The sequence below is a fragment of the Pagrus pagrus genome (genome assembly GCF_965226575.1).
Source record: "Pagrus pagrus genome assembly, chromosome: 7".
NCBI classification, from domain to species: Eukaryota; Metazoa; Chordata; class Actinopteri; order Spariformes; family Sparidae; genus Pagrus; species Pagrus pagrus.
Window position 1 is genome coordinate 18,752,337 of NC_140191.1, and position 28,000 is coordinate 18,780,336.

The window sequence follows — 28,000 nt, forward strand, 5'->3', positions numbered from 1 at the left end:
ACGACCTGGGAAAAATCAAACCAGAGGAAACATGAAAGACAATATTTTGGGGGAAACCTCACAAGAAAAGCAAACTATACAAGTTTCAGGGGTTGAGGGATATGTTGACACAATTGTCTTATAAATTATCTCATGATCGCCCATTTAAATGATTATTAGGGTCTTAACTTTATAATGCTTTTACAGTCAAGGCTCTTATACATATTAAGAGAATGTATGTTTTTTAATAATATATATAAAAAAAGAAAGGCTTGGACACTCTTCAGGTTCCAGCCATTACGTAATGCCTCATCAGACCTGGACTGTTTTCCTTGATTGGCCTCAGGATACAGCGGTTGTTCCACTTATAGAACGAAGGACATTTCATTTTTACTGTCCTGGTTGGAGATAAGCGTCTGTCCTCCGTGTCCGTCTCTGCCTGCTCCTAACTCTATAAACACAAGCCTTATCACTGGCATTTACAACTATCCCAATGCCTCATGAAACCTGAGGGCTGCTGAGGGCATTATAGGTCACTTAACTGAAATTCTTCAAAATAATGTAGTGTTTTATTACAATCATCAACATGGTTTAGCTCCTGTGATTGTGAACAGGTCACGTCTGACATGATTAATCACAAGCATATCATAATGAGATCACTCCAGGAAGGAAAATCAGGCTTCTAAAATATATTCTGGAGTATTCTTTGAAGTAAAGAGACTGACGAAGTAAAACAAACATTCGGTGACTGGTGCTGCCAGTAGTGTCTGGCTTGTAATCTCTTTATTGCAGTCATTCACTTTGTGGACTGACCTTGACTCCACCGCTCTGTGGTTCATGTCTTCCACTGGGACTTCCCTCCTGTGGTGCTTTAAGGCTTCTTGGCTTGTGCAGCAGGTGTCCAGACAAAAGTAAAGAACATAATATGTTATATATTGTGTCACCTGTCACGATACAATGTGGTAAAGTCGGTTCCCTGTGCTATATGTCCAAACCAAGAGCACTTGTCATTGAAATATGCTGTTTGTTTATCCATGACCATAATAAAGCAATTTTCTTATCAGACTGCAACCGCCGTGCCAGGCACCAGGAAGATAAGAAATTAGGGTAAACTTATTTAAATGACAAGTGGATCACAGTACTACCTGTTATAGATGCAATAAACTGGAATTCCTTACATCTCCCTTGCCAACTTAGATTGTGTCAATTAAAACAGTTAAGGGATAAGTTCACATTAGTTCACACAAAAATGAAAATTCAGTCATAATCTACTCACCCCCATGTGGATGGAAAGTCAGGTGAAGTTTCATAGTCCACAAAACATTTCTGGAGCTGCAAGTCAGTGATACAGCATTCAACAACAACTGAAGTAGATGGGGACTTGTTTAGAAATGTAAAAAAAGCAAAAAACAAAAACAAAACTGAAAAAACCCACACATAATGGCTCCATGCTGCTTGTACAGCATGATCCAACTCTCTGAAAGTCCAGAGATTGCAAATTAATTTAAAAGGATGTGGTTTACACCCTTGCTGCACAGTCAAGCTTGTGTACCCACTTTTGACTGAGTACTGTTAACTTTTTTAGCTTCGCAGCTAAGGTGAAGATTTTGGCTTTAAATAGGTATTGATAATGTCCTTTCAAATCAATTTGGGATCTCGGAGACTTGGAAACCGCTTTTATATGTATATAACTTAATAAGATAATAACTTCTAAAGGTGCGATATGTAAGAGTTGTATTTTAAAACATTGAAACTTGTCAACAGAATGACAGCCAATAGGAGCACTAGCTGCACGGCTAACTGAGCTAACAACAGCTAAAGTTGGCAATTCTTACATATTGCATCTTTAAAGCCACATGTTTACATTTTTAGAGCAAAACAAGCTTGTATTCTGAGTTATGGTGAGGTGAGAACAAAAAGATCCCAGAAGTTCTGCAGTTCGAGAATATAGGACTATATAACCAAATAAGTTACATAGTGCACCTTTAACTTTTTATTCTAGTGCCATTGTCAAGTCAAATCTTTTTAACGAACACTTTTTATTACTAAATAATAATTTACAGAATATAGAAATGAGCAGTGAGCTGAATAGAAAAGATACCAAAAATCCAAATATTAAAAAAAGTATAAATATTAGGGGTATATCTTGAATCCTGGGTATGGCTTTGTTGATGTGGAATAAAATAAAAGGTTGAATTGAACAGTTTGACTTCCAGATTAGGTCTAAAAAAATCCAGTTTTGTTTCAGTGCTACAATTAAATACATGTATCTTTAAAAAAAGAACTAGATAACAAACTTGTTACACCTTATGAGGTCTTAACTCACAGGTCAATGGCCTCTCTCTGCCCTGGCTGCTGTGCAGGTGTGAGCTGGCAGAGTGCAGGGACAGATGTGGGGCTGATTACCTCAGCAGTCCTTGGTAGCTTGGTACTGCCTGGGTTAATGACACCGGCTCTGAGATAAGGCCCAACCCTCTTGATACCCAGGCGTTACTCCACCAGCTCCTCTTCATTGATGAAAAAGCTTATCGGTTTTCCAGGGTTATACCATCAGTCACCTGGCAGAGCACATAGTTGTTTTTCACAGAGTGTATTGACAAGTCAAGGTCCACTTAGCAGGGTGGGTTGTCCTATAAATACAGGAGCACTGGAGGAGGCAGCAGTAGTGCTCCAACGCTCACGAAGAGCACGTCCTGCAGGAGGTCACTGACATTTAACTCCACAGATCTCTGCAACCTCTAAAATGGATAGCGGGTGTCTTTGTTCAGCCGACAGCGACAGGCTTTCGAATCCCATCCTCTTCAACATCCTAAGCCAAATGGATAACAGCAAACCGAGCCAAAACAGCCTCAACTACAGCTCAATACCTCATAGATGCAACTGTGAGCTGAGGCGGACAGTGTGCTTGAAAAGGCCGTCTGAGATTTGCAAAGAAGCTTCAGCAGTTCTGGTTAAAACCATCCAGTTCATGAAGAACCTACCTGCTTTTAACCAGATGCCACCAAACGACCAGTTCTCACTTCTCAAAAGCTGCTGGGCACCGCTCTTTATTTTGGGCCTGGCCCAGGAATGTGTGGACTTTGAGGTGACGGACACCCCTGCCGACAGCATGCTGAAAAAGATTCTCCTGAACCGTCAGGAGAGCCCGGAGATGGAGAGGGAGCAGCCCACCATAGCCGGTGTCAGCAAACTCAAGTCCTGCCTCAAAAAGTTTTGGAGTTTGGATCTGAGTCCAAAGGAGTACGCATATCTCAAAGGGACCACAATATTTAATCCAGGTGTGTATTCATGTGATTTTCTGATTTCTTGGTGTTTTTTCAGTCACTGCTGCAAGAATACTACATTTGCATTATATGTAACTCTAATTTATTGCCTTTACCTTCAACAGATGTCCCAGATTTAAAGGCAGCTCTGTTTGTTGAAGGCTTGCAACAAGAAGCTCAGCACGCCCTCAGCGAGGTGGTCCAGCTCCTCCACCCAGGGGACAGGGAGCGCTTTGCTCGGATCCTCCTCACCGCCTCCACACTGCAGAGCATCACACCCAGCCTCATCTCTGAACTCTTCTTCCGGCCCGTGATAGGCCAGGCTGATCTGCTGGAGCTGTTGGTCGACATGCTCTTCTGCAGGTAGAAGAGGACGGCTGGACTTTATGTAACTGTCCTGGAGAAAGTTGAATCCAATGTTTTTTAACAGTGGTGCTGCAGAACTCTTTGTTGGCCCACCCATGCAATGTTTGCTCATTAAATGAAGGAAATGCTTGACAGTGGATTTATCAAAGCCAACAAAAACACGAGACTATGAATTTCTTACATTTACATTAAAGCTAAGGTCACTTTAGCCCAGTCTGAAAAGATTTGATCCTTTAAAGTGGAACGATGTGACTTTCCAGACTGTACCCACTGTTAATATACTGTATTTCATGTTAAAGATCTTTTCTGTGTTCTTAATGTTGTAAATAACTGTTGTCTGCACTGACAGAATATGTCAAATAAATATATTTTTGTACATGAACTTAATAGTGAAGTCCTGTCTTTATCTTTTAAAACGACTCAGAGCAAGCCAAACCTGATGCAGTATCTGTCTCATGTACCACGTACTGCACATGATAATGACACTTTGTTCCGAACATCAGCGTCCCTACATTGCATTTGGCACGTACCTCTTTACTGACATGTTGTGCAGCAAAGCATTGCTCAATCCTGTTTATTTTAAATTCTTGTCAAGATGCCAGGGTTCCCAAAGGTAGAACGTGTCAGAGTGACTTCCCTGAAAAAGCAGCAAAAACCCTAAAAGTGTGGTGATTATAGGTTTGAGAAGTTCTTCCAACAATATATTGTATAGCTTTAATGATGGAACAAGCAGATACATCAGCAGAAAGTATATAGTAATACAGTCTGACAGGGTTTCTTTTTCCTCTGAGGTGACTTAAAACAGTTAAAGTGAATACTGAGTTTTAAACAAGGGCTGTACAATATGGTGAATAAATCATATTGTGATTATTTTGACAGATATTACAGATTTAGATTAGTGGGAATGATTCATGGGAATTATTATTTTTACATCACAATTTTCCTTTTCACTGAAAAAATTGAAATGCTGATGGAAAGTTGGGTGGAGTTTCGTAGTCCACAACACATTTGTGGAGCTTCATGGCAAAATAGCATTCTCCTAAACAACTGAAGTAGATGGGGACTTGTTTTAAAACATAAAAAAAAAAAACACAATATATGTAGCTATTCCTTTATCACTTTTGATGTGTGTTTGGGATCATTGTCCTGTTGGAACACCCAATCTTCTGGTTGATGATTATAAATTTGGAGATAATCCTCCTTCTCCATTATTCCATTTACTTTCTTTACAGCAGCAGATGCACTGGCAGCAAAACAGCCCCACAGCATAACACCACCACCACCATGCTGGACAGTAGGTATGGAGGTTTTGGAATTGATTTGGATGTGGAGCAGCTAATTGAGGCGAGAACGATCGAGGGACATTTGACCAATTATATAAGAATTACTGTATGTATATTTGTGAGCCAGCAGATTTAATCACATTTTCAGAAGACTGATAACAAAATTGATTGTTGAACCAAACTTCATGAATGTTTATTGTGACAAAGTAGCATGTGTTACTCTCATTTCATCACAGAAAAATGAGAGCTGTAGAAATCACTGGAACTGAAGGCTGCCAGGATATACATGTTATTTACAGGTGTATGTGAAATTAGAGTAGATGAAGTAGATAACACAACCTACAACGTATGATAACCGTCAAATTTCCTACTGTGTAAACGTTATATTGCTGCATTTTATACCATGTAAATGTTATATTGCTGCATATTATACCTTGTAAACGTTATATTGCTGCAACCCCATTTCACACACATAATCTTTATCAAAAAATTGCAGGTTCTGCAATTTGTATATTGCACTTGGCCATAATTCAGTTTAGATTAACTGTGCTGCCCCACTCATATTGCATAAAACTCATATTGAGAAACCACATCTGACTCATGGGCGCTGTGCTCTCCTTATTGTTTGACCCAAAGTTAACTGTCAGTGTTGTGTCAGACGCACGTCAGTGCACGTTATACCACTTCACACCAAGATACAAAGACTGATATGATCAGTAAAGTAACCTCCCTTATTGTTTGTTATTACCTCACATGTTGAAACATTAGTGTGCAATATTTTGTTTATTGTTGTGCTTTGTCTCCCTCTAATGGAGAATAATGGAAGTCACACATAATCACAGAAACTTAAGTAACAGAGCGTTATGAGTGAACTCAAACTTACCTGTCCTGATATTTTTTCACATACAAAAACATTGAACAACATAAGAACCCTACACAAATCACGTTTCATGCTCAAAAGTTCTTTAGAAGTCTAAAGAAAAATGCTGTTAATAACCTGCAGGCTATATTTGATATAGAACAGGCCCTCCTGATTCATCCTAGCCTGTGGTATGTCAGTTGTGAAACAGTAAGCCTTTGCATGACACCTATTCAGGTAAAACAGGAATGTGCTGGTGGGGGCAGAGAGCCAGAGGAAACGGGGTTACACAGGGCAACTGCAACACACCACAAACAGAACAGCAAGTCTAAAAGCTCAACATTCAGCGCAGGAGAGTTCAGACAGGCTGCTCAATTGTAGCTTACTAGGCTTTGTTTGGTAGGTATGGTATATTTTCACCAGTTTTTTAAGTTCAAATCAGTGTTTCAAGAATGTTTTAGAAACATTCTCTTGATGCAAGTGCAGCTATCGGACTCATTCTGAGTTGTTTTAAGGGGCTGACAACACAGTTCAGACGTTTTCAAGGCTGAACATGAGACACATATTTCATTCAGATAACCTCCGTAAATATAAAAGATATGTCAGTAGAACCAGCTGTTAATAAAGAATACTTTAAGGATGATTTATACCTTAAAATTATACATGTGATCCAAAGTAGGACTTCAGGATAAGTTCCTAATGTTGGGCTGGTTCTCAGCACTGCTTCTTCCCTTTGCAATAAATGACAAAGACAAACCCCGGGATTTTATTTCCTTTTTGTCAGAACCAGCCAAACGAGTTTTCTTCTTTTGCTGAGGGCGGAAAAAGCCTGCCTGGTACAACACAGTGACCTCGGGGAGATGAGCTTGACAACAATAACCCAAGAGATAAAGAGGAAAAGTAGGCTAAAGAGACAGCCAGCCAGGCGAAGCAAAGACTTGTTGATATATGGCAGACAATATTTTGTTGCAAAATAAAGGAGCTGCTGCTTATTTTCAAACTGAGTGAATATATTATTTTGGTTTGACACAAAGCTCTGCAAGCACATGGCAGTATGTCACGTTTTCTGTAAGCTACAAAAAGAAATAAATGACCTCAACATCATTACTATGTAAGATATTTCCTTATTGAATACCAGTAAAAGGCATAAACAAGCATAGGGACTTTTATTTTGTTAAAAACAGGACTTACCTGTGAATAAAAAACTGTGACCACAAATGGTTTAACAACCCAGAAAGTAACATTCACTTAAAAATATGTACATCAAAATATGGCTTAACAACGCAGTCTTCAGGTCAAAACATGCTTAAATGGCAGGAGTCAATAAACCCACACAGTGCATGCACAATGGCTTGCATAAACAATCGCTCAGGAACAAGAATGAGGACGGTTATGTTCTACCATCAGTCTCTATCCTCTGGCCTCACTGCTGAGATTGCGTGGAGTGTAGTAACTTTAAACACTGCATACAAATACATAGGAACGTACATTCTCTCCCTGTGTAAAAAAAGGTTTCCTGTTTCAGTGGTGCATTTGCTTTAAAGATAAACAGTCCATGAATTTTAAAATGACACTCCAAAAGCAAAAAAAGGAAGAGCACAACCGCCCAAGGTAAAAGGTGCTCCAGCCCGTAACAGAAAAACAAAACAAAAAATAATAGCACAAGGATAACATTGTCCATCTAGTTGGCTACATCACTTTGTCAGGATATGTACTTTTGTTTCGGTGTTGGCCTTCAGAGAAGCAGAGGAGCGCCTGAAGACTCTGTTTCGGTGTCATGGTGCCAGGCTGAGTAGGCTGTGGTGTTGCTGGAGGAGTAGGCTGTGGGAGAAAGAGCTTTATTTAATGCACTGAAAGAAAAAAACAAGGCAGAAAAAGGAAAAGCAAATACAGTAGATGCTACATCAATCTCCTGACTAACTTTATACACTGGTTGCACTGGTGCGCCATTACGTTTTCATGTAAAGGTGCACTATGTAGTTTTGGGGAAGACATTTTAATCAGAGGAAATTATTTTTTTTTATTCCTAACCAAACAAAATAAACAAAATGACCTGACAACACAATTTTACACCGTTTTACTTTGTTTATAATTGGCGGACCCTGCCACCTTTTTAGCTTCAGAGTTCTGGGGACCTCATTTTCCTCCGAGAACAGCTTGTTTATTCACTTATGGAAAAAATACATATTTCTGAGTTGGTAATTTTACCTTATTAATACTGTAAATATTAACATTTTGAGTTTGAATTTCTTCTACAAAACTACATAATGCACCTTTAAGGTGCACCAGCACATAATGTGGGTGCACTCAATAACACATTGTAATTTTTTTAAATTCAATTGTAAACAGTAATAAAGGTGCCTCAAATGCATTTTTAAAGGTTACGTTTTTTCTATAAGCAGACCTGCTAAATTTTATGTGCACCGACGCGACCCATGAACATTTTTAGTTGCACCTGACAGAGTTGGGAACATGTCTTTCAAGCTTACAGAATACCTACTGGTCATGGGCAAAAAATTGCAATGAAATGGAAGTCAAATCTCGCATTGCCAGTTGGACCGTAGCTCTCAGAGGTGAAGAGTTGCGTACCTCTGAAGAACATAACCTACCCACTAAGGAAACGTTTTTAACAGACAGAACAGTAATGCTGTAAACGACCATCACATTCTCTGACTGAAGCCAAGTTATCACTCCATCCATCTCTCCTGTTATTCTTTATTTTTACTGTTTACATTCTCATCTTAATCCTTGTGTGCATACTTATTTTTGTTGTCTGTTGTTTTAAGAAAAAGAAAAGCAAATACCGTAGATGCAACATCAGGGTTCCTGAATAACTTCATACTCTCATCACTCATCAGGGTGCAGCTAAGTTATGTGCTGGTGCATCCCAATGAGGCGCACCAGTGCAGCCAATAACACATCTGATTTAACTTCTTAATACAGTATGTAAATGATTTTTGCCTTTTTAAACATTACATTTTTTTAGAAACGACTTGCTAACTTTTAGGCACATCAGAGTTTTGGGAACAGTCGCACCACGGGGCCCTGCACAACAACAGTTGAGTTTAACCCTGGCGGCTGGTCCATTCCCAGGCCATTATGTGAAAGTTGTGGCAACACAATGTGGTGTACCCTCATTCAAAGACATGTAACAAGACACCCCGCTCTTCCTTGCAGAACAACAGAGGCTGCTGCGCGCTAATCCATCTGTAACCAAAGTTGTTCGCTGAAATGACATAATAAAAACCTGGGACATTCTGCAGCGTATATTTAATGAGACCTGATCTGCTGCTCTGGCAGGTGGTGTAGCATGACCGCTGAGCCGGAGGGGAGAACGAGGCAGATTGATAGGTGGGTGTAAGGTGGCAGCTAATGAGCGAGGGATTGTAATATGCAGAGAAAAGGGGACAGGAATGCAGGGCTTTCACTGTTTAAAGCTTGGTATGTTACTGGAAAGTGGAGAGGAGGTGAGAAAATGCCTGCAGCTGCAGCAGCTACAATGGCTTGCAAAGAGCGAGCCTCGGTAGTAATTATGCCTCAATGACCAGGACGAATAAAGGCATGATGAATATAATTAATATGAAATGTGCAACCACAATTCACACTCTCGTACTCTCTGCTGCTGATTGATACTGGATCTTGTCCAACTCTTAATTCCTCATGCATGTATTTATAAAAAGGAGGACATACATGTGTCGATGTTAAAGGAAATTCCCAGTATGCACTCACTTCTCCCGCTGTAATGTCTCATCTTCCTCGCCAGCTCGTCAGATGGCGTCTGCTCCGACACTTTCACCTCTGGAACTGTGGCGGAGGACGAAACAGACAAATAAAAAAAATTATCTCAAGCAGACGAGCAGCTGCGACAGACTTTAATCCGGTCATCTCTGCTATTGTGCAATATGCTTTGGAAGACAGTGCGCACCTGTTTGAACTTGCCTCAGATTTACCAATTATTATTAGGTCACTACCTGTAAAATGCCTGGTGTATTAGGACTTAAAAGTATGAGGCAAACAAAAGAGCCTGAGCAGCGTTCCAACAGACGCTGTGAGTCATTTAGGGAAGCTGATGAGATGATTAGTATAGTTGGTATGTTGCAGCCAGGTGGTGAAAACAGTTGTGTTGTGGTATTACTTCAGCTGTTTTTAGAAACGTTAATTGTTTTATGAAAATGTTGCGTGGTGTTCTTACAGTCACTGCTCATGAACGTGTTGGTCATGGTCTCATTGCCGCTGTCAGGGAGCGTCCCATCGCTCCTCCCGTTTGGACGCTGCCCCGCCGGCTGATGGCTCTTGTTCCTCTTGCTCTTCCTCGTGCTGATGCGGATGACGCCGTGCACCAGCTTGCACTCGGCCTCCTGCTCCTCCAGGTTGTAGTCCTGAGCGATGCTGTAGATGAGCTCGCTGATCTCGTTGGTCTTGCGGGAGAACGAGGAGTCTGAGGTGCACTTGGCCAGCTGGTCGATCTGGTGCAGGGCATAGAGCTCCAGCAGCTTCTTGGTGATGAGAGAGTCAATGTCTGTGCCCGTGTCGCTCAGGTCATCCAAGTCATAGTCTTCACGGGATAACAGGCTGGTGTTGCTCACAGGCCGCTGGCTTTCCCCTTTGCCAGTCGTACGGGTCCGTTTGGGGGCAGCAACCTGATACCTCACTGTCTGACCTGCGATGCGCACATCAGGATAGCGGAAGCTGTCGCTCGTTGGCAACTTAGAGGCTTTGGTGGATTTGTTGGGCTCCAAAGGGATGCCACAGGTGGGGTTGGTCACAGCCATGCCATTAGGAGGGTGAGGCTCGCTGCCTGCTTTAGGGGGATGGTCTGTGGAGCTCTCGTTAACAGGCAGGCAGGGCTCTCTGCTGCCATAAAATCCACAGGTCAGTACACAGCAGATAAGAGCCTTGCAGCCACTCCAGCCCATGGAGGCACAGGAGCCACAGGTATGTCTGCTGGTGGGCGTGCTGTCCGCTGAGCCAGGAATAAACCCTATAGTCTGGGAGCCCCGGCCCGTGCCGTTGCGCGGGTGGCCTCGGCTGCGACCGTACTTGTTCTCTGAATACCGGGAGTGGTCAGCGTGGTGCTCCCCATGAGAATCCTTATAAGACTCCTGGCTGCTCTCCCTGGATATAGTCCGAGTCTGTCTGTACTTGTCTGCTCTGGAGGTGGAGCTGTGGTGTTTGTGGTGGCGGGACGCCTGTGGAGCCCCTGAGCTGTGGCCAGGCATGGCTCAAAATGCCTGGGACCTGGAGTGGGAGAGGCATGTTCAGAAGAAGAAAAATAAACCAGGTGTAAACATGTTTTGTTGTTGCCACACAGGCTTGTGACATTAAACGCACCATGGCACATTCAATTAACCTGAAGAAGTAAACACTTTGCTTCCAGTAAAGTTACCTCCCACCACACGCTGAGAATGTAAATAAAAGTGGGTGCATTGATTGCTGGCCTGATAGTAAGTTGGCTAATTTCGTCGCGCCCTTAAAAGCTTGTTCGGCCCACAGAGAGCGCAGCAAAGCAAAAACTCAAACCAAATCTCATTCAACTTTTAGCCGTTTTTAATTGTACTTACAAAGCGTCCACTTGCCGCATAAGAGGAAACACTTGTGACCGTCTTCTATCCCAGATGACTTGTTCAGCGAGCAAACCGCGGAAGTCTCGCGCAGAGAAAACTTCCCCTCGCGCCTCGAACACGGAGAGAAGAGACGTGGATTCCGCCCGCCCACAGACGTCCAGGTGACTTCACCTCACCGACACAACGAAGCTCTGCAAACCCAAAGTCGGCTGCCTCGACCGAGCGACGCGACTCGAGCTCATTCGCGTCGTCTCCGCTTTTGTAAAACTCAGCCGTGTGTAGCCGAGAGTCTCCCAATGTTTGGCTATTACCTGCGGCTACAGCTAATCCCAGATCCTACACCCACCCACAGGTGAGTCGTGACGTCACGCGAGGCGGATATACGAGCAGAGAAGAAGAAAAAGAGGAGCAGGAGGTAGAACAAAAATAAAGGTAATGGAAGAAGAAGGAGAAGAAGGAAAAAGACTCTTGCTGTAAACAATGGGAACATTTCACCGTTTTATAATCTGATTGTTATTTGGTGCCATGTGATGCAACATATTAAATGATGGTGAAATTCTGTACTTTTCCACATGTAACACACACATGCAAGGTAGGTCACACAGAGGTGCACAGCTGCAGAGCCAGCAGGTGTTTTCCACACCATATCTTTCATTCTGCCCTATTTTGTCCCTCCACAGAAACACTTAATCACCCACTCTTTGAGCTGAAATAGTAGGGTCACCTCACCTGCAGAAATATATGAGTCTGTGTGGCAAGGTGGCTTTCACTGCATTCACAATAAAACAGGAGCACATGACAGGTGGGTACATCAAAAATGTATTTTATTTGTAAGTGATGCAAATACAAGTTTCATATCTTACAGGAGCTTTAATATCTATTCCTTTGGATATTATACCACTGATCACATTATAAATTCTAGCACAATAAACACGTTTCATTAAATCATAAAAGTTTTGTTTTTTTATTCTGCTAAGGCATACATACTCTTATAAAGACCTATTCTCTGGGTGTCTATGGATTACAGTTTCTTAGGTCAACATACATTTTCCATGCCATTGATCTACCATCTATGTCATCTATCTTTCTGGCAGTAATTTGCAGTACGATAAGATATTTGAAGTCATGACACTAGGAAGAAAAAAGAAAAAAGTAACCACAGTTGACAAAACGTGGGCTGTCTAGTGTGTTTTCAGTGTAGCCTATGCCCAACATTTTTGTCAAAAGCAATGATAAACACACGCTATTAAAGGATATGTTAGCCAAACATGAACATTCAGTCATTATCTTCTCACCCTCAAAACATTTCAGGAGCTTCACAGCAAAAGTGTCGCAGCATTCTCCTAAACAACTGAAGCAGATGGGGACGAAACTTCACTCAACTTTCTATCAGGGTAAGTAGATCATTTATTATTTTATAATTTTCTTGATAAATCGATTAGTTACTTTGTCTGTAAAATGGCAGAAAATTAAGAAAAATGTCGATCGGTGTTTTCCAAAGCCCAAAAATGACGTCCTCAAATGTCTGCTTTTGTTCACAAGCCAAAGACATTCAAGAAAACCAAAATATTTTCATGTTTTAAAAGCTGGAAGATTTTTTCACTAATTAAATTCCTGGTACCGATTAATCTATTTTCAAAAAGATTAGCGATAATAGTCGACAACTTATCGATTAATTGTTGCAGCTCTATTTAGATATTTAAAATCATGACACTAATATGAAAGAAGAAACCACAGATTTAACAAAAATTGACAGGTTGACAATCTAGTTTGTCTTCAACGTAGTCTATGTATATATTTTTATAAAATGTATAATAAACACGGGATAATAATGTTAATTTAGAGATAAAATGCTCCAGTTCCTTGGAAACAGAAAGGCACTTTTAAGGTGTGGTTTATAAGTTAGTGCAGTATGTACAGGAAGCTCATCTACCAGAATAAACTATTCACATCTACATATATTTCTTATTTACTCAAAGTATTCTAGCTTCACTGGCCTACAGGTGGGGAGGCTGTCACCTGTTTGACATGTGTCTGTAGGAACCTAGAGGATACAGGTGTCACTCGGCAGCTGCTGTGACGGAGATAATCCTTGATGCCCCTTTGCCCTGCTGTTACCATTAACCTCTGAAATGTGCCCCAGCCGAGGGTCTGAGTCGAGCTCATATCTGTAGTGATACCCCTCCAGAACGTCGTGACATGCATCTCTCATCCCAATTATCCAATTCTTCATATCTTTGCGATTTAGGTAGAGCACAAAGAGAAACACCATCCCCACAAACCCCAGAACAAGTCCCAGAAAGACATAGGACGTCTGCAGGGTGAGGTCAGCCACCTCTGCTTGGACTGGAACAACACATCCAACACCCTGGACACTGAGCCCCTGCAGACGGGTGCCATTTAACCCCCCTGGTGAGGCACACCTTACAGCGTCCACATCCACCTGAGCTCTTGATTCATTCAGCCAGGACACAAAGTTTTGGATCTCACAGGAGCAGGTGTAGGGGTTGTCCCCGAGAAAGACTTGGATGTTCCCGAGCGTCTCCAGCTCTTGTAGAGCATCAGCGCTGAATGTGCTGAAGGCATTGTGTGAAAGGTCCAGCACCTGCAGCTGGTTCATGCCAGAGAAGGTTCCACTGTAGACTGTCACCAGAGAGTTGTTGGTGAGAAGGAGCTGCTGCAGGTTGGGAAGGTGGGAGAACATGCCCGGGGACAGCAGGGAGAGCTGGTTCCCAGAGAGGTCGAGGTGGAGGAGCCCTCTGAGGCCGCCCCAGCGCAGAGCTGTGGTGAGGTCGGTCAGGGCGGAGAAGTTGTAGAGCGAGCGACTCAGGCTGAGCTCCTGAAGGGGACTGCCGGGTATGCTGAGAGCTTCTGGATGGATGAGCACCAGCTGGTTCCCACTGAGGTCCAGGAAGCGCAGGTTGAGGAGGGCAGAGAAGCTGTGGGATGCCATCTCTGTGATCCTGTGAAGATGACTCACACTGTAATGTCTGTTCTTGGACATTTAATATTATTTTCATGCAAATAAAAAACACAGAAAAGAGAAAACTCAGAGAAAATGTATTTATTAGATATACATCAAGAAAGTTAGTCATATTATCCAAATATGGCTTCATATGCATGAATGACACAAAGCAAAAAACAACTGACAATCTCACCTATTATTGCTTAAAATGATGTTAGTGACATTCTCCAACTCTGCAAAAGAATCAGGTCCAATCTGATGTATATCATTCCCTGTGATGAAGACAGTCCTTGCATATCCTGGAACACTTTGTGGCACCGCGAGCAGATCCTTGGAAACACATTTCACTGTGCGAGTGACGGCAAAACACTCACAGCCAAAAGGACACTCCGAGCACAGGTACGGTGCACAAAGAAGGACTCCGAGAAACACCCGGAGTGCAAAAACACACATCTCTGAAGTGTAGCCAATTAAAGAGAATGATAAAAAACAAAACAAAGTAAGTCACAAGAATGAACTAGGGAAAAAAATAATAGTTCCACGTGAATTTATAAGTCAAATATCGAATACAAATGCTGCGGAGGCGGCAAAGAGCACTCCAGCACCAGCCCCTCAGAATCTGCTCCACTCTGGGAATAAAGAAATTGATGGGAGTTCATATCACACACTATCTGCCGGATGAAAAAGGTACGTGGTTCCCTTAAAGGTACAGAGGAAAATTAGGGCATCCACAGCCTGTGACCTCCACCGGTCTGCCAGGGGAGACTTTAAAAGCTTTGTACACAGCACATCAAAAATTAAGTTAAAGAGATATCACACTGATAGAGATATACAATAATAAATAATACTTGTTTGGGTACATAACATCAAAAGAAACCAGTAAAAGAAACAATACATAATGTGATGTAATGTTGTATTGCTCATTATATGTATGCTTTCAGCAGAGTAACATTCCAGCATGAGGATGCACATTTAGCAAAGTAAATAATATACTCATGTTAAAGAAAAGCCTTCACATATTTGCAGAGGAAAGAGGACTGTAGGGAGGAGGGCGTTTTTACAGCACAATACCACTATTTATCACATGTGGGCCCTACATCATTCTATCTTTGGTAGCGGCTCATATCTCTTAGACAAATAATTGATGAACACTTTCGGTTTTAAGATTTCGTGCCTCATTTTGTAGCGATTCATCACTGGAATGTACATTAGCCGGTCTGGAATCACATTCATCACTGCCACTCCTGAAATATACATCTCGTGATTCAACAGCATTACTCTACTGTGGTGTAATCCGGAAAGGATCATCTTCCTGTGTAAAACTCTTTATGAACCAGCAAGTGAAAAACAGTGATGGTTCATTTCGAAGAGACGTCTTGTAAACACTGTAGCTTATGCATCTTATTAAATCATAAATACTTGTGGAAGAAGAGAAATACAAAAAACCACAACCATGGCGATTGGAAAGTGGGGTTGAGTTTCATCGTCCACAAAACATTTCTGGAGCTTCACAGCAACAGAGCTTCACTAACAACTGAAGCAGATGGGGACTTGTTTTAAAGCGTTAAAAAACAATGGGAAAAACTACATAAAATGACTCCATACAGCTCGTGTAGCGTAATCCAAGTCTCCAGAGGCCGTCTTTTCAAAGCAATTTGGGATTTTGGGACACTTGAATTATGCAGGGCGAGCTGTATGGAGCCATTTTATGTTATTTTTTCAGTTGTTTTTTTTTACATTTTAACAAGTTCCTGACTCCTGCTCCAGAAATGTTTTCTTGCACTGCGAAATTCCACCCGCCTTTCCATCAGTACAGGGCTGAGTAGATAATGACTGAATTTTCATTTTTTGGGTGAACTTATCCTTTAACTGTTAAACCATAAATGAATTACTGATTACTGAAACGACCCACAAACAGCTGGGTTTTGCCCCTAAGAATCCTGCCAACAGACTAGATCACAAACAGACGATGAAGTCCTTCATTTAGAAACAAATGTCCTGTCAAAACACATCATTAAAAAGCCAATTACAATGTACAACCAAAGTCTAAGAGTCATCCCAATGGGCTGCTCGCTCCACTACTGTAGGTTGAAGGTGAGGATGAAGGTGGCGAGGACTCCGCAGAGCATGAAGAAGGGGAGCCAACTCTTCAGGAACGCTGCCCAGCTGAAGGACACAAAGGGAAATGTGTGTTATAGTAATCATCAACAGCTGTATATTCACAGAGAGGGTAAAACAACTACTCTTCAAATATTCCTGGACAGGCAAGGACATGTGAGGAGTGTGGAAGTATTGCACTGTCCAATCTCTTTACTCCCATGGGCCCACAGCTCCCTCCCTCCCTCCCTCCCTCCCCCTTCTATGAATGCACCCCAGCCTGCGTCCTACTGTCCTTTCCACCCAGCCGGCACAGGGAGCCCCACAGAAGAGGTGACCTTCAGCGGTGACACAGAGGGGGAGCGCTGCTGTCAGTGATGAATTACACGACTCCCCTTCTCTGCGCTGTAGGAGCGTATGTGCAGAGGCAGCACAAACTGTGACGACAGAGCTCTCTATGTGGGTCAGTGGAGAATAATGAGGGGGGTTCTCTGAGCCATATGTCTCCTAATGCTCACGAGGCGTCCGGCAGCAGAGCAATTTAAAAGACTGTGTACATGTTTGTGATGAAGATGCTTCAGGTGTGTTTGGTACAGTATTGTGGAAGAGGAATCCTGTGTCAAAATCTTTTTTCCCCATTTTCTGATAAATTACTATATCAGAGTTTTTCTTGATACAAATCAGGGGTCTAAGGATAGACGGTACCTGTTGTTGTGTAGAGGGCATATGTTGTACAGATTGTAAAGCCGTTTTAGATACATTTGGACCATTAAATAAAATCAAACTTTTTTGTCGAACCATAACAATGAGAAACAAGGAAGTGCTGCATTCACTGCTTCCCTGGGACAGCTGCAATCAGATTGTAGACTAAACCATTAAGGTTCAGTTAGTCCTTGGTTGGACCTTGACCAAGACACTTAACCCCAAATGATTGTCATGTAATTGTAAGACAATGGGAGCTAAATCTGTCAAATGTTAAATAAGTAATTGTTGTTTTATCTTGGATAAATAAGAGACGATTAGGTAATCTTTTAATAATCCACAGAGGAGAAATTAGGGTGTTACAGCGACACAAAGACATGAATAAATTGAGATAAATAGAGAAACTTAAAAAATAATGCTGGTTCTTAATGGCAACACAAATGTCAGATTGGGTCTGAAACACTTACCTCACATGTTTTCCATGAATGAGGGACAGCACACACAGGTTCACCATGTTCCAAGACGTGCAATTGTCGTAGCGCATGAGGTTTAGGGCCATCGCCACGTGGGAATGACAGTTGTCTAAGCACAGATTGTGCTTCAACAAAACAGAAAACAGAAGATGTTACTATATGAACACTGATGTTGAAATGTGTATATTCAAAATTCTGAATTTTGTCTCACCGGTCTACATTTATATTCCTCAGATGCGTCAAGCACTGCTTTGTCCCATGTAGCAGCACCATTACCACACACTTTGTCCACATCAAGCTTCCAATACCTGCAATATTAGTGAACAATCGATCAATGTGTTCATTTGGCAGATTTTCATGGTACGATCACAGCATACACAATTATATTTATAATAATGATTAAAGGTGCACTATGTAGTTTTGTTTTTAAACTGAATTCAAACTCAGAATTGTAATATTTGCAATATTAATGATGTAATAATACAAAATCAGAAATATTCCCAGAACACTGTTTGAAGCTTGAAAGGTGGCAGGGTCCGCCAAATATAAACAATGTAAAACAGTATGAAATTGTGTTGTCCTTAAAATTCAGTTTGTTTATTCAGTCATGAAAGTGAAGAGAGTTTGTTTACTTAGTTTGTTCAGGAATTCAAAGAAAATCAGTCAGTGAAGTGAAGTCATCTTTCTCTTCTGATTACAATTTCTTCCCCAAATCTACATACAGTAGTGCACCTTTAAATGATTTGTTACCGTGCCCTTACAGGCATGAAAACGAGCGTGATTGAACAAACATTTTATTATAATTTCACAAAATATGATGTCCTAACAGACATGAAACTTGATACACACTGGAAATATATATTTAATGACACCAATACAGTAGAATTCCATACTGTATGTAGGTAATGTACAGTACATGTACAATGATAACTATCAGTTTTCATACCACAATATATCTTATAACTGCTGCACCCACAGCTGAAATATACCTATAAAATACATTATTTTGATCAATAAACTTACTTTGTTGGCCGACCAAAGCCCATATTGTCCTCCTAGAGAAAAAAAAGAGTCAGAATTTAAAAACATTTTCTAAATCATTCAAGTGAACTTGTACTTTTGGTCAATGTGACTCAGACTTTGTCACTCAGAACACAATAAAAGCAATAAATCATGAATAATTCAGCAGCACGTCAGCATGACATAACAGACTGCAGGTTTGCATTTTTAATCCCCATCTCACTGCTGAACTCTGCTGAGCCATTACACTGAAGTGAAGTGCTGCATGAGGTGGCATTGCTTATTGCTGCTGATTTAAAAACATGGATAGAGTGTTCAAATTGTTTAAAGCTTTTATTAAAACTCACCGAGACAAAGTATGATCCTGCAAAATCTCTGATGATCCCAGATGAGGTGCAGATACCCATGTGACCAATGAAGGGGAGCACCCACCTGCAGGATGCACCCACAAGACACAATACATCGACACACGAGTCAATTCTTGTACGTTTTAACGTGAGTGGACATTATAAAGTACAATTAGTGCAGTTTTTTATTAATAAAACAGAGATTTAACCAGTGGCTAACGTCCATCTGTTACACGCTACGTTACACGCTAAGCTAGCAAGACAGAGACAACGTGTTAGCGTCTTACGATAAGAGAGGAATAGGCGTCCAGACGATGCAGTAGGGGTAGCGGCTGCTTTTTCGGTCGCTTTTGAGGAAATCACCGTGGTAATTCATCATCACGTCGGTCTCGTCCACCTCCGCCATCACTGCCCGGAGTGACAGGCGCTGACACTGACGCAGAGGCGGCGCGAGGCGGCGGAGTAGAGTAGAAGCGGAAACGCGCAGTCGCCTCCAACTGTCGGGCCGTGAACGCAACACCGTTCATTTGTTCGGTGTTTTTGTTTTGTCGTGATTTAAAAATGTGAATAAAGAAACATATACATGGCTCAATACATACATTGATATGTCATTAAATGCACCAAAAATAAATGAATAAATAAAGGCGTTAGTTAATTTATACAGTGTGACATAAAGAGATGTTTCCGCTTTAATCTGCCTCTGTATTTATTCGACAATTTGTTTTTCACTGTCCCCTTTATTTTCCATTTTCTGTATTAATTTATTCATCGTTCAATTTTTTTATTTCTGTATTTATTTCTGCAAGTAAATCAATAGTTGAATTAATACAAAGGTAAATAAATAAAGGTAAACTAAAGCAGAAATATCTGTGGCACATTTTATGAATTATTTAGTGCAAACACATACTCTTAAATGTTTGAAACTCTTGAATGTTTAAATGTATTTTGACAGGCTCAGCCCTCCATACATGTGTTGTTAAAAATCAACACTATTATGGCGGAAATCTATCCAGCTATCAATCAGCTAGTTTTTCAGGCAAGGAAACTGCATCATTTCAGCCCTATTTGGCAGCTAAACTCACAGTCTCAGTCAGCCAGGAGCTTCATCATTGTAGCCTCCACTACTCCTAAAGCTGGGTCACCTCATTACTGTGCAGTATATGGGGCATGAGACGCTCCCCGCCAAGTGCTCATGCTTGTGATGTACTGTCCTCATATTGGTTGCTTAGCAGTCAGCAAAAACATGGAGTAAAGCAGACACTGATGAACGAGTATTGTAAAGCTCATACCCTAGCCTCACCTACAGTATATCCTCCCAGCCTAGTTAGTCATGTGTCAGTACTGCTGTATCTGTTGTGTAAGTGTTTCACTCAAAGGACAAATAAATGAATCACTGATTTAAAGAAAAAAAAGCAAAAGACAAGAAGGTGTTCAATAATTTTATTCTTCGCTTTGTTTGCAACAAATGTTATTATAGGATTCCTCAAAGAAAAACAGCGTAATTCAAATCCATGAACAAAGTAAAACATATGGAAGCCTAGTGTTGCATGTTGTTGAAGACCCATTCCTTAACATTTACCATGTTTGGGGGCAAAAAAGACCCAGCGAGCCGTTCTCTGAGTTAACGGATGGGATGGCTCTGTGTCCTTTTCTGCCCACAACTATGTTCAGAGAAGCCTCATGCCAGCAGGGCAGTTGCCATATACCACAAATTAGCATCTGTGTCCCACTTATACCCAACAGAAGCTTCACACTGACATTTCATGCCAAACATTTGCAATCAATGGGACTTGATTTAAAACAAAAAGCTGTATTAGAAAGTGTTTTTTTTTTTTACAAATATTTTTTTGTTGATCTTGTCAACAGTCTATTGTAGTAAAACCTCTTAACTAAAAGGAGCACAGTATGCCAAAATTATGTTTCAATGAAACAAAGAAAACAAACATTAATCCTTGGCCATTAAAATGGTCGATGACAACCTTTGGCAGAAGAAACCACTTGTTGTTTTTTTTCCCAATAGTTATAAACTAAACAAAGCTCATAAATACATTTCATTGGAGCAACACTTGCAACTTTCACAACTTGGCGAGTGACAATTAATGCTAGGCTTCCTGTGACCAAAACTCCAACTGAAAATATGATCAAGTCTAACTCAGAATCGATGACTTGGGTGTGCAGCCTTTCTGAGATGAGCGGGCACTAAGACTCTTAGCTCGGACTGTAGAGCAGACCAGAGATGCAACAGAGCACTGTCTTCTGGTCTGTGATTCGATCCTCCACGGAGGAAACTGCGACTGTGTGGCCACTCTGACCTGAAAATAGGTCGCCTGACCGCAGGATTCTCCTTCTACGTGTTGTGTCTCTCCAACATAAACCTGAGGAGGGATATGTGCTGAACTCCTCCTTCTTCGTGAGAAACTGGGGAGTGAAGTGGAAGGTGCTCTCTCCTCAATAGGTGTCCCCCCCCCCCCCGCCATCACAGGGGTGGAGGGATAGGCTGAGGTGTTGTCGGTGCTTTGAAGGGGCGAGATGGGTGTCTTCTCCACCCTGTATGAATTCCTCTCCCCAAATGTAGTCTCCACCAGTCCTCTCTTTGGACAGGGGAGGGCGATGCATAGTGCAGAGATGTGACATGACATTCTTTCAATGTTTCTGTCAGATAGGGGGGAAAATTAAGATTCAAACAGGAGCTGGGAGAGTGATTTGCTTCCTATATCCATTCTATAGAATGGCTGACAGTTTGTTTAGCTTGGCCGACACTGAACTTGTCCCTCTGAGCTGTCTTCGTCATCCGAGCCATCGGGGCCGACGCCACGTAGGCCTGTGATACGATAGCCCATGTTGAGCAGCATTACCTCCAGCGGGTCAGCGTTCATGCGCCGCTGGTTCGCCTGAGCAGCACCGTCCATGTCCTCCACCACTCGCCCGTTCTCACACTCCGTCTGCATCATGAGAGAGTAGAGGGAAGGAGAAAGGGATACAGAATCAGATGTAATAGTAAATTATGTTGAAATTGGCTTTTTCATTTTAGTTTTTCAACATTTTTGACAGCACAAACAAATACGCTTCTTTTCCACAGAATTATGTTCAACTGTTACCTCAAATACGTCAACAAGGCCTTCACGCAGCCAAAGGTTTTGACTAATGCAGCCTTCTTTGCAGGAATTTGGGGAATTTTCTTACAGTCGCAAAACATCATGCTACTATGTCATTTGCACCAGGTACATATCTGGTGGTCATCGCACACTGAGTTACAGAGGGTTCAGTATAACAAAAACAAAACACATCCACAAATATTGTTATCATGTGATAAATCAAAACCATTTTATAAGTCCCACAATCCCTATGATTTTTGAATAATGTAATGAAACCATGACACATACTGTGCCCCAACTTCTGTCAAAATGTAGCATAATGTATATACTGTAACCCACTGCAGTTGTTTACCTCTGCTCTAGGGCTCCATAATCGAACCACGGGGTCAATACCACTGGTAGCCAGGAAGCAGTAGCTGGGATGGGGCTGCAGGCAGTTGACTATGGACTCGTCTCCCTGCAGGATCCTCACAAGATTCGTTGTCTCCTTTTCCCAGATAAAGAAGGAGCCGTCGTCTGAGCCACTGACAATGTACTGGCCTTTGCTGTAAAAGGAAACCATTCAGACCAGCCATGTTCATGAGACATGTCAGATATACAAGGAATCACAAAATTGTGCCACCAATTCCTTCACAAAGCGCTTGTTCACTTTACCATACAGGTGTGCAGGGCTTTCCAAGCTCAATGTGACAAATACATTTTTACAATCTCATGTTTGAACAACAAAGGTCTTAAACTGGATTTAAACTGGAATTGTTAACTTCATAAGAAATGTTAACTTTTGCACAATGACCTAGTTCCTAGAGCATACATTTATGAATGAAAGCAATTTTTCACTGTTGCTCTACTTATTCTCCACTATGGATGTATCAGTCTGTGTCAAGCAACAGAGCTCATTACTGCCCCCTAGCGAGGCATCATCAGACTGGTAGTGACTGACCTTCCAAAGAAGTTGGCCTCTTTGATATCGGTGGTAGTGTTGCAGTGACCACAGTATCTGTGCTTGTAGTCAAAGCTGCGCTCTCTCAGCACCAACTCGTCCTCAGGGATGGACTCCTTCCGACTGAATGAGTGGAATCGAATTGAGCTGTTGGCTTTCTTATCGTCTGCTGGTGAAGATAAACGATTATACGTATTACTCTTTCACAACCAATCATGATTCTATCACCTGTTACCAATGAGCCCGTTCACCTGTGGAATGCTCCAAACAGGTGATTTTTGAGCATTCAACAACTCTCCCAGTCTTTTGTTGCCCCTGTCCAGACTGATTTAAACATCAAATTCAGAATTAAAAATACCTGATTCTGTCTTAGAGAAGAGAGCAGCCTTGATGTCTTTATCCAAGGCATCACAGGCACTGCTGTGAGCCTGCTCCGGAAACTTTCCTTTGAAATCATCCAAACACTCCAGAGCTTCAGCCACATACTTGAGCTCAAACAGACACCGTGCCAGTCGGAAGTGAGCCTTCAGATGACCGGGGTTCAGAGTGAGAGCCTTCAGACAGTCCCTGAGGGCGTCATAATGGTCTCCATCCCTGTAAATCACATGTGAACAAACTGCTTTAGAGCCTTCTGGAGTAGATGATGAATCGTCTTTCTGCAGTGACAACAATGATGTGTACCATTTGCGCTTCATGTAGGCTGCAGCACGGTTCCCGTACAGCATGGCATTGGAGCTGGCTTGATGAATGCCTAAACTGTACAGCTGGATCGCCTGCGTCCACTGCTGCCGGGCAAATGCATCATTAGCTTGTTGTTTTATCTTCTCCAAGTGTGGAGGGAGCTCAGTAGCGCTGAAACAGAGAGCAGAAGAAATATGAATCAAGATCATTTTATTAAATCGAACAAAATGAAGGTTATAGTCCCTCTATGCAACTCACAAAAACACAATTATATGATTATGATTAATGATATACAATATGATATGATTAAGTCATATCATATTGTATATCATTAATCATAATCATATAATTCTCAAACTCAAACTTTAAACCAGTCATTCTGTATCTAAAAAACAATCACAGGTGAAAAAGCAGTTACCTAGAGCGGAGCTTGCTTCCGGCAAAGCGGATATGGCTGGTTGGCAAGTGAATTCCATTGGAAACACCATTAGTTGTCTTTCCATTCTGTACCTCTCCTGAAAAATCAAAGTTTTAAAACCAACAACACATATAGATGCGGTACTTTGTTACTTCTCTTAAATGGCACAGACCTACCTGTTGATGACTGGCACTTTTTTGGAAGCAAGAAGGTGTATGGCCTCTGTTTAAATGTCAAGTCAAACAGATAGACCTAGAAGAACAGGATAAATGCACAAAAAGCACATGTTTAAACATGAAAACACAAATTAATAACTCCACTCACCAATCCTTGTATGCTCTGAAATCCATTACCTGTTCCCCGCCCATGTTAACGAGTAGCTCAGTACCATCTGGACTGAAGGTGACATAGGTGGCCACCAGGACCCTCAGGCGGTTATTGTAGTCTGGGAGTTTCACTGGCAGGTGCCCTGGAGCATTCAGAGAAAAGTGGATGTTATTCAACCACATCATTCACAGTCAATAATTTGGAATGGAAATGTACCCATTAAATAAATTTGATACCCGACATGAATTCACCTGCAACATAATACTGCCCGGCTCCGTCCGGGATGGGTTTCTGCCGATCACAGAACGTGTGCACAGCTGCTGATGTGCCCTGACTCACAGATTTCCTGTGTAAGTAAAGAAACACATGAATGAAACTTGGTTGAGCGTGTTTATGTCAAAACCTGGAATGGAGAGTGTACCACATTTCAGTGGTAGTTGAGTAAGTATTACCATAGAAAAAAACTTAACCAACCTGTAGTTGTGAATCATCCTGATGTCATAAAGGCGAACAAAAGGCCCGTTGGCTCCCACTGCCAGGTAGTTGTTGTCCCGTGGGTTGACAGCTAAACACTTGGCCTCTACCAGCTGACCGCAGAACTCTGTCAGGTCAATCAGCACCTCGGAGCGTTTACTGCTCTCCCTCAAGTCATACTGTCTGTAGTGGACAAGGAGAGAGTGAACACGTTACCTGTAGCAAAGTCAGGCATGGGATAGCTTTCTGACTGATCCCTGGGTTCTTACCTGATGATGCCATCCTCCGCAGCACTCCAGAAGGTGTTGGGCCACATGGGTGCTGTTGCAATGCGTTTGACTCTGTTGGTATGATCTGAAAACATATGGATGGTTTCCTTCACTGACAGGTCGTGCACATGGACCTTTGTGTCGGCTGCACCTGTTACCAATATCCTGTCCCCGGAGTGAGGGAGGAACTGTGTGGACAGACAAAAGCACAAGAATAAACTGAGAAATACAGACACAATGTTTCACAGTGCATTCTGCTTAAAAATCACGTAGTGGTCCAATTAATGCCACCAGTAACCACATATCAAGGCTTTACTAAGGGGTTTACATGGAGAACAATCCATTGATATTGACATTTCTGTGCTACAGATCATAGTAAGTGGCTTCACAAAGTACAGTCAAACATGTACGAAGATGGTTTTCAAACAAACATTCCACTCAATAAATAGCCAACAGTGCCACCTAATGTACAGGAAGTGAATTCCTATCATAGAGTATTTGCTGATGACTAGAGAAAGGGTGAGGTCAGGTGAGGCAGAGAAAGTGTCTTACTAGCTGAGAATTTCTGCATGTGACAACCTGTGTTACTGTTGCAAAACTGTGACAAAAGTTGTGAAAGTGAGTCAAAGTTAGAAACATCTGTTTACACGGCTAAAATGCCCTTCAATGAGTTCTCACGTCACCTTACTAAGTTAGTGAGCATAATGAAATAACACGACCAGAATATGATGTTTGATTGGACTACACTTTACTCGCATCACTGCCTTGATCACATTAGGACCAATTTATCAATGCGCATGTAAATAAAGCCACTGTAAACAGATTTCAGCCCACATTCCCTTCCGCCATTCAATACATTCATCCTACACTGAGTCTGGCTTACCTTCACAGAGAATATATTTGCAGCATGACCTGTGTGCATAGTTGTAAGCTTCTTGTGCCTGAATGGATCCCAGATGACGGCGTGTTGATCATCTGAGCCTGAGGCCAGTAAACTGAAAACAAATATGACCACTGGGTCAAGCAACAGCTGCAAGCATCATCTTTACTGCTAACGCCACTTTAAATCTTTGTAACATAGTAGGATGTGTAATAATGGACTCACTGTATACATATGCTATTAATTTATAAGATAAATTACAGTTATTGCCTACAGACCTTGGGATTAGAAATTAGAATTTATAAACCAGGAATGGTAACTAGCTGAATCCATTGCCTTGGATTTTTCTTCTTCCTATTGAAGTAATTTATTTTGTCAATTGCGATCAACTCCTCCATGAGCACTGAAGGTGTCAAGGATGAGCCAAATAATTAACTGCCTATGAAAGAGCCATTGGAGACATACAAATCTCATGACAGAGTTGTGAGATGTATCATTTTTAAGACTTACTCTCCTCGTTCATTCCATTCCAGACAGTTCACACAGCCGGTGTGGCCCTGTTGAGACAGACAGTATAAACTGTAAGAAGGAGAAGATATAATAATACACAAAAATATAATCTTTTCACAACTCGTTCCCTCTACACGCGCGCACACACACGCACACACACACACACACACACACACACACACACACACACACACACACAGTTGCTGTCACTGACCTGGAGCTCAGCCTCCAGTCCAAGTCTCTTGATGAAGGGGTCAGTCACATGATAGACCCTTTGAAAGCCTGACGCTCTCTTGTCCTGAGGACAAGAGTCAAAGTCTCCATCACAGTGTTGCACACAAGAAAGAATTATTACAGAACTGTAATCAATCATTTTAGTTGCGGACGGTCTGTTTGGATTATGCCAACCAAAATCATTTCCATGTTTGATAAACACACTGCCTGTTCACTGGTAGACTGAGCTTCTAGGATGCTCTGACAATTGTTTACTCACTCTGATCTGCCTGTGCAGGATGTCTCTGGTGATGTTGACAGTAGTCATGGCCTCACCACAAAACATAAATTAGGGTTCCAGGTGTCAGAGCTCAGATGACATTTACTCTGTTTTTCTCGAGAAACAGCTGTAGAGAGGTAGAAACCATCAGGTTATTGTAGATCACACAGGAGGAACACAAGGCTGTGATTTTACGTTGGCTCAGTGATATTTATAAAGCAAGAGTAAGGACAAAGTGGTCAGCAGGTACCTGGATTATTCACTCATTGTGAGTTCTTTAAAAACAGCTGAAACACAAGCTTGTCATACAACGTTAGCTGGTCTACACACTTTGTTTACACCAGTGCCAAACACAGTGGGTCTGCTCCCGTCAACCAACGCCAACAACTTAGCTAACTAGCTAATGCTAGCTCTGCAGGCGTCTCAGTATTATAATCAGCTGATCAATTCGCAGACAATGACAATTATTTTAACGTTAAGTCGCAGTTAGCCAGCCAAAACCGTTAGCCACATATGCATCAGGCCTTTAAAGGGACCTGTCGTTTACCAAGTAGCTGGCGTTAGCGTATTTGCGTTACCTTGCTAGCTAAACAAAACGTCCTCATCATGTAACGCTGACATTTGCAACGCTTTAATTGCAATCTATGACTGTAAAATAATTCTCACCGCTTTTCTTGAACTAAAGGGGCTTCTGTCAAGAAATGTCCATTTAATAGACGTGATGAATCACACTCTGTGTGAGTTTGTTGACAGGGTTCACGCTAATACCTTCTCTGACTTGAACACAAACCTCCTCCCACTGAGCGTATCACGCAACTTTGTTCCGCCAGCTAAAACAGAGCAAAGACTTCCGCCCCCTGGTTATTTCAGAATAAAAGCACTCTCCCTACAAGGTACAACTAGCATTAGCAAACATTTCACATTAAAGCACAGGAAGCAAACAAAAGCAATTAAGCTGTAATAAAGAAGGCATAAACAGTCTACATAGGGTAATG

At 41.8% G+C, this 28,000-nt stretch overlaps 5 protein-coding genes across 6 annotated transcripts; 1 reads left to right on the forward strand and 4 right to left on the reverse strand.

Moving 5' to 3' along the window:
- Window positions 1-2,722: 2,722 nt before the first annotated feature.
- On the forward strand, window positions 2,723-3,806 carry nr0b2a (nuclear receptor subfamily 0, group B, member 2a; the record flags this gene model as incomplete). The annotated part of the gene is made up of 2 exons (XM_084356600.1): window positions 2,723-3,257; window positions 3,368-3,806. 2 exons carry the CDS (start codon window positions 2,723-2,725, stop codon window positions 3,607-3,609), a joined length of 777 nt encoding a protein of 258 aa, XP_084212726.1. The 3' UTR covers window positions 3,610-3,806.
- A 3,095-nt stretch (window positions 3,807-6,901) lies between these two features.
- On the reverse strand, window positions 6,902-11,740 carry kdf1a (keratinocyte differentiation factor 1a). Its single transcript, XM_084358672.1, has 4 exons — window positions 11,312-11,740; window positions 9,943-10,988; window positions 9,480-9,554; window positions 6,902-7,571 (listed from the first exon to the last, which is right to left on the reverse strand). Exons 2-4 carry the CDS (start codon window positions 10,967-10,969, stop codon window positions 7,486-7,488), a joined length of 1,188 nt encoding a protein of 395 aa, XP_084214798.1. The 5' UTR covers window positions 10,970-10,988; window positions 11,312-11,740; the 3' UTR covers window positions 6,902-7,485.
- Window positions 11,741-12,121: 381 nt separating this feature from the next.
- On the reverse strand, window positions 12,122-14,290 carry tpbg1a (trophoblast glycoprotein 1a). The gene has a single exon (XM_084358673.1). It carries the CDS (start codon window positions 14,265-14,267, stop codon window positions 13,359-13,361), a length of 909 nt encoding a protein of 302 aa, XP_084214799.1. The 5' UTR covers window positions 14,268-14,290; the 3' UTR covers window positions 12,122-13,358.
- A 519-nt stretch (window positions 14,291-14,809) lies between these two features.
- LOC311260617 (transmembrane protein 222-like) lies at window positions 14,810-19,413 on the reverse strand. Its single transcript, XM_084358676.1, has 6 exons — window positions 19,206-19,413; window positions 18,919-19,003; window positions 18,575-18,606; window positions 17,763-17,859; window positions 17,546-17,676; window positions 14,810-16,445 (listed from the first exon to the last, which is right to left on the reverse strand). Exons 1-6 carry the CDS (start codon window positions 19,322-19,324, stop codon window positions 16,358-16,360), a joined length of 552 nt encoding a protein of 183 aa, XP_084214802.1. The 5' UTR covers window positions 19,325-19,413; the 3' UTR covers window positions 14,810-16,357.
- Window positions 19,414-20,343: 930 nt separating this feature from the next.
- On the reverse strand, window positions 20,344-27,808 carry wdtc1 (WD and tetratricopeptide repeats 1). Of its 2 annotated transcripts, none has more exons than XM_084357759.1 (16): window positions 27,672-27,808; window positions 27,006-27,132; window positions 26,727-26,810; window positions 26,513-26,559; window positions 26,006-26,117; window positions 25,123-25,310; window positions 24,854-25,036; window positions 24,631-24,725; window positions 24,406-24,521; window positions 24,229-24,304; window positions 24,053-24,149; window positions 23,635-23,805; window positions 23,312-23,547; window positions 22,954-23,119; window positions 22,366-22,558; window positions 20,344-21,860 (listed from the first exon to the last, which is right to left on the reverse strand). In XM_084357759.1, the coding sequence occupies exons 2-16, from the start codon at window positions 27,069-27,071 to the stop codon at window positions 21,663-21,665; spliced, it is 2,028 nt and encodes a 675-aa protein (XP_084213885.1). In that variant the 5' UTR covers window positions 27,072-27,132; window positions 27,672-27,808; the 3' UTR covers window positions 20,344-21,662. The 2 variants fall into 2 exon arrangements, with proteins under 2 accessions (XP_084213885.1, XP_084213884.1); XM_084357758.1 differs by having other exon boundaries at window positions 22,954-23,122.
- Window positions 27,809-28,000: the final 192 nt, after the last annotated feature.